Source organism: Herpailurus yagouaroundi, unplaced genomic scaffold, assembly GCF_014898765.1.
Source record: "Herpailurus yagouaroundi ecotype Mexico unplaced genomic scaffold, PumYag 194, whole genome shotgun sequence".
NCBI classification, from domain to species: Eukaryota; Metazoa; Chordata; class Mammalia; order Carnivora; family Felidae; genus Herpailurus; species Herpailurus yagouaroundi.
In genome coordinates, this window is record NW_024412425.1 from 2,492,737 (window position 1) to 2,499,003 (window position 6,267).

The 6,267-nt window shown below is 39.3% G+C and overlaps 1 protein-coding gene across 2 annotated transcripts in view; it reads left to right on the forward strand.

The window, feature by feature from the left end:
• ZNF383 (zinc finger protein 383) overlaps positions 1-3,029 on the forward strand; it is a 101,127-nt gene extending 98,098 nt beyond the window's left edge. For both annotated transcript variants that reach the window (XM_040445683.1, XM_040445682.1), the window contains one exon: positions 322-3,029. In XM_040445683.1, the coding sequence (XP_040301617.1) occupies positions 322-2,084 (1,763 nt within the window). In that variant the 3' untranslated portion in view covers positions 2,085-3,029. The remainder of the gene's footprint in view (positions 1-321) is intronic.
• The last annotated feature ends 3,238 nt before the right edge of the window (positions 3,030-6,267 follow it).

Sequence of the window (6,267 nt, forward strand, 5' to 3'; positions counted from 1 at the left end):
TCCTTCCTTCCTTCCTTCCTTCCTTCCTTCCTTCCTTCCTTCCTTCCCCTAGAAAGGTAAAATCCATTTTTAGCTGGTGGGTCATACCAAAACAGGTTGCAGGCTGAATCTGGCTTACTAGACAAGTTTGCTAACTCCTGTACTTAAAAACGTAATGTTTAAATTCAAATGAAAAATAGCCATTTTTTATGGATGCAAGGATGTCTGAGTGGGAGACATGCTGTGATATAAACATATTATGAATGACCAACAGGCAGAGTAAAATGGCCCAGGCAACCCTACCTATGGCTACTCTGACTAAATATATTCTTTTTTCACCAGGATCAAAGCTAGAAATTCAACCTTATCCCCCCTGTCCGCTGGCATTCTCTAGTCAGCGAGGCCTCAGCCAACATGTGTGGCTCAGGCATCTTCCTCAGCTCTTCTCAAGTTACTGTGCAGGAAATCATCTCCGTCCGGGGAAACCCTATCCAGAAGATCAGAAACAGCAGCAGAAACAACTCTTTGATCAAGCCTGCTTGAGTGACAAAGCAGAAATTCAAGAGACAGAAGACTCCAAGCCCTTGTTCAGGAGAGTAAGCAGAAGAGGCACTTGGGAGATGTTGTCCAGCCCACTGCAAGAACAGCCAGTCAGGTCCAGGGAAGACAACACGGTGCTGGATATAGGGCCCAGCCTAGGCCAGAGGACAGACGTTGAGGAATCAGACAAAGGATCGCGTGGTGTAGAAGTCTCAAGATTTGGGACAGTCAAATGTGGGGAGTTTGGGCGAGGCTTTTTGAGGGAGTCAAACCTGCTCAGCCTCCAGAAGATGCATACAGGGGAGACACCTTACATGTACACTGAGTGGGGACAGGGCTTTAGCAACATGTCAATCCTCATAAAAAACCAGAAGAAACACTCTGGGGAAAAACCTTATGTGTGCAAGGAGTGTGGACGAGGCTTTACCTGGAGGTCAAACCTCATCACACACCAGAGGACACACTCAGGGGAGAAGCCTTATGTGTGCGAGGAGTGTGGACGAGGCTTCACCTGGAAGTCAAACCTCATCACACACCACAGGACACATTCAGGGGAGAAACCTTATGTGTGCGAGGAGTGTGGACGAGGCTTTACTTGGAAGTCAAACCTCTTCACACATCAAAGGACACATTCAGGGGTCAAGCCTTATATGTGCAAGGAATGTGGGCAGAGTTTTAGCCTGAAGTCAAACCTTATCACACACCAGAGGGCACACTCTGGGGAGAAGCCTTATATTTGCAAGGAATGTGGGCGTGGCTTTCGCCAGCATTCACATCTCATCAGACATAAGAGGACACATTCGGGAGAGAAGCCTTATGTGTGCAGGGAGTGTGAGCAGTGCTTTACCCAGAAGTCACATCTCAGTAGACACTTAAGGACACACACAGGAGAGAAGCCTTACGCGTGTGCGGAATGTGGGCGCCGTTTTAGTTGGAAATCAAACCTCAAGACACACCAGAGGACTCACTCCGGGGTTAAACCTTATGTATGCCTGGAGTGTGGGCAGTGCTTTAGCCTGAAGTCAAACCTCAACAAACACCAGAGGTCACACACGGGGGAGAAGCCATTTGTGTGCAGAGAATGTGGGCGAGGCTTTACCCGGAAGTCAACCCTTATCACACACCAGAGGACACACTCAGGGGAAAAGCCATTTGCGTGCAGGGAGTGTGGACGAGGCTTCAACGATAAGTCAACCCTCATCTCACACCAGAGAACACATTCAGGGGAAAAGCCTTTTGTGTGCAGGGAGTGTGGTAGAAGGTTTAGCCAGAAGCCAAACCTCTTTAGGCACAGGAGGGCACACTCGGGTCATATGCCCTTTGTGTGCAAAGAGTGTGGGCAGGGCTTCTGTGATAAGTTAACTCTCGTCACCCACCAGAAGGCACACTCCGGGGGAAAGCCTCACGTGTGCAGGGAGTGTGGGCAAGGCTTTAGCCGGCAGTCACACCTCGTTAGACATCAGAGGATACATTCAGGAGAGAAGCCTTACATTTGTAGGAAGTGTGGGCGAGGCTTTAGTCGGAAATCAAACCTCATCAGACATCAGAGGACACACTCAGGATAGACACCTTGTGTGTACAGCGAGTGTAGTGAAATCTTCAGTCAAGAGTCCTATTTCACAAGATGCCAGAAGTCACACCTAGTGGTTTTAGTAAGAAGTCAGCCATTACCAGACACCAAAGTGGAGACAGCTACTTACGTGTGACAGGAATGTTCACGAGCTCAATGGGAAGAGTCAACCTCTCCAGTCCGCCTGGAGAACTACTGGCTCATTTTCAGGAGCTCTGGCTTCCCCTAGTGGGGATGGTGGGTTGTGGAAGATCAGGTAACTTGATGGAGGGAGCACTTAGAAGTAGATTGAAATAAAGGAATGGAGACTATTCTAATGTCATTTCCTGAGAATATTTAAACCCTCCTTACACAGTAGCCTGGATGTTAGAGATAACAGCAATAATAGAGCTCGCCCCTTAAAATCTGTCTGACTTTCTGAGAACAAGGGACTTGACAGAGACCATTGCTGATTTAATCTTGCTTTCCCAGAGCAGGACCCAGCAGCAGTCAGCTTCAGGGAAGTTTGGGAAATGATGAATTCATGGAGACAGAGGTAGTACGTGGGTAGAAGAAGGTTTTATTATGCAAAAGGGCTTACAAGTGAGGAAGACCATGACTGTCCTAGCTCTAGGTTTTGGGAGGAAGTATCCATTTTTGCTTGCTTCCGGGGGCTGTCTCTGGTTTCCAGGTTGAATCCATACTGAAGATATTCTTATTTACCGATGTATTTAGACTAGAAATGTATTATATGCTTTTATGAAGAAAACTGATAGTAATTTTTGTGAATTTGACTTTCAAACCAAAAGTTAGAATATTGAAAAACAACTGTCGCCATGAACTTGACAGCTTTCCACTACTTAGTCTTTTGTGACAAGATTGCTGATGATATTAATGAATGTGATTTTGTAATACCATATAATGAAATACGTAAACATTTGGAAGATCTGCCTAACTCATTGAACAAGTATTTTCCAAGTGATTAGTGTGTGATGCTACAAAATCATCCATGGTGGTATTAAAGTATAAGATAGGCAAATGGATTTCAGTTTAAAAGATAAAGGTACCTGGCTGGCTGAGTCAGTAGAGCATGAAGCTCTTGATCTTGGAGTTGTGAGTTGGAGCCCCACCTTTAGGGATAGAGTTTACTTTAAAAAAGAAAAGAAAAACCAAAACCAAAAATTAAAATTAATACCAATCTTTAAAAAAAAAAAGAGATAAAGGCCAGATTCCACATTACAGTAACCTTTAAAAAATTATCACTTGTTGACTTTTGGTATACTTTGGTATAGTCAAAGAATAATATTAACAAATATCTGAAAAGGTCATTAAGATACATCTCCATTTTTTAAATTTGTACATGTGAGGTCATATTATTTATCTCAGCAAATTAAATGCAAGAGCACATATAAAATACTAGCTATATTAAGATTAAAGAGATTTTCAAAAATACAAGATAATGCCAGTCTTCTCACTGATCTATTTTTTTTTTAATTTTTTTGGTGGAAAATATTCAAACCCAAGTGAAAGTGAAGCACTTTACTTCTCATTTAAAGTGCATTGTTTCTAGATGTTTATGGTTTTGGGGTACCTGGCTGGCTCAGTCGGTGGAGCATGTGATTCTTGATCTCAGGGTTGTGAGTTCAAACCCCACACTGGGTGTAGAGATTACTTAAAAATAAAGGTTTTTTTAAAAAAACCAAACAGGTTTGGGGTTGCCTGGCTGGCTCAGTTGGTGGAGCATGCGACTCTTGATCTCAGGGTCATGAGTTCAAGTCCTGTGTTGGGTGTGGAGCTTAACAACAAAACGTTTAGATGTTTATGGTCTATATCTCACAGCAAAAAATACTTCACACACACTTAAACACCAAAAAAAAAAAAAAAAGTTACCTAACATACTATTATACTTAATATAATTTAAACTAGGCATGGGGCACCTGGCTGGCTCGGTTGGTGGAGCATGAGAATATTCATCTCTGCGTCATGATTTCGTCCCCATGTTGGGTGTAGAGATTACTAAAAAAAAAAAATAAACTTAAAAAAATTTAAACTAGACATAGAAGAAAATTACCAAATAACACAAATGCAAAGGAAATGCTTGTTAACACCCACTGGCAGATGTAAACCTACAATTGAAGTATGCTGCTCTATCTAGACAAAACACACAAATCTTGGGGAATGCTCATTGCTAGAACTAAATTATATAATTACTTAATCTCTGTGCCTGTCGCTATGTCTCTTCCTGAATATTCTTGCCAATTTTTCTATTTTTTATTAAAATCTATTCTTTTAATCTTTTCAATGTGTTTTTAACTTATATTTTGTTAATTTTTGTTAATATTTACTAATATCTTGAAGCTAGTTTTTATTAATTGCTTTTTGAAGCTTATTTAATCATACTTCAGGTTTTTTTTTTACCTTTTCCTTTTTATTTTCTTCTGAAAGTCAAATCAGTTATAATTTTTATCTTTGTTTTCTCTTTTAGCCAAGAATTACTATTTCTACAAATGGCTAGATGGATGTATTCATTTTTACACTCTCCTAGTATTTAGTTTTTTTTAATGTTGTAGCATTATAGTCAATATATTTTTGTAGTTTCTTCCATTTCATTTTATTAAAAAATGTTAATGTATTTATTTAAATTCAAGTTAGTTAACATACGATGTAGTATTGGCTTCAGGATAGAACCCAGTGATTCATCACTTCATATGACACCTAGTGCTCATCCCAACAAATGCCCTCCTTAATGCCCATCACCCATTTAGCCCATCCTCAACCCACCTCCCCTCCAGCAACCCTGTTTGTTCTCTGTATTTAAAAGTCTCTTATGGTTTGCCTCCCTCTCTGTTTTTGTCTTATTTTTCCTTCCCTTCTCCTATGTTTATTTGTTTGGTTTCTTAAATTCCACATATGAGTGAAATCATATGGTATTTGTTTTTCTCTGACTTATTTTGCTTAGCATAATACACTCTAGTTCCATCCACATTGTTGCAAATGGCAAGATTTCATTCTTTTTGATCACCAAGTAGTATTCCATTGTATGTATGTATGTATCTTCTCTGTGCATTCATCTGTGGATGGACATTTGGGCTCTTTCCATACTTTGGCTATTGTGGATAGCACTGCTTTATAAACATTGGGTGGGGTACGTGTGTCCCTTCAAATCAGCGTTTTTGATTCCTTTGGATAAATACCTAATAGTGCAATTGCTGGGTCATAGGGTAGTTCTATTTTTAATTTTTTGAGGAACCTCCATGCTGTTTTCCAGAGTGGACTTCCAGTTTAATTCATAAAGTTTAGTTTTGAATCTAATCAAGCTCTGAATTTTCATGTATATCTTTTTTTTTTTTTTTTATTTTTTTTTTTTTTTAGTTTATTTATTTTGAGAGAGAATAGGGGAGGGTCAGAGAGACAGTGAGAGAGAGAATCCCAAGCAGGCTCCACACTGTCAGTGCAGAGCCCAATATAGGGCTTGAACTCACAAAATGAGATCGTGACCTGAGCTGAAACTGAGAGTCAGATGCTTAACTGACTGAGCCACCCAGGCACCCCACTTTTCATGAGTATCTTAAAAAGCAAGTATGTAACATGAGTATGTGTATTTTAACAATATTATACCAAAATTAACACAAAAGGTTATAAATGTTGATGTTTTCCTATATCGTTACCTTATTCTCCTGTTGTTTTAATTTCATATTTATTTCTCTGTTAACATGTGAAATTAGATTTGTAATGTAAAATAGATACAAGTAATATTAACAGAATAAGCACCATTGTACTCACCCCAGAAGAAGTAGTAAGCCTTAATTATTTTTAAAAACTTAGCACTTCCATTTCTGTAAGTGAAATAGTCAATAAATTTATGATCATGTTAAACATTTTTCCATGTATTGCCATCAAATTTTGCTTAATACATTTCAAGGCTATTTTATTTAGATCTATAGAAATTAATAAAATTTCTTCTTGATGGATTTTCTCTTTTAAAACCATTGAGCAACCCCAGGTCCCATTCAGTGCTTCTAATTAGTCTGTTCTCAATACTGTTTGCATTTGCCTTTTTTGGTAGTATTTGCTATACTCACTTTTTCATTTTCATCTTGATATTCTTGTTTTGTGAATAGAGCATCCTATTCAAGTACTGGAAGCCACAGTCAGAACAATTAGGTAAGAAAGATAAATAAATAAAAGCATCTAAATTG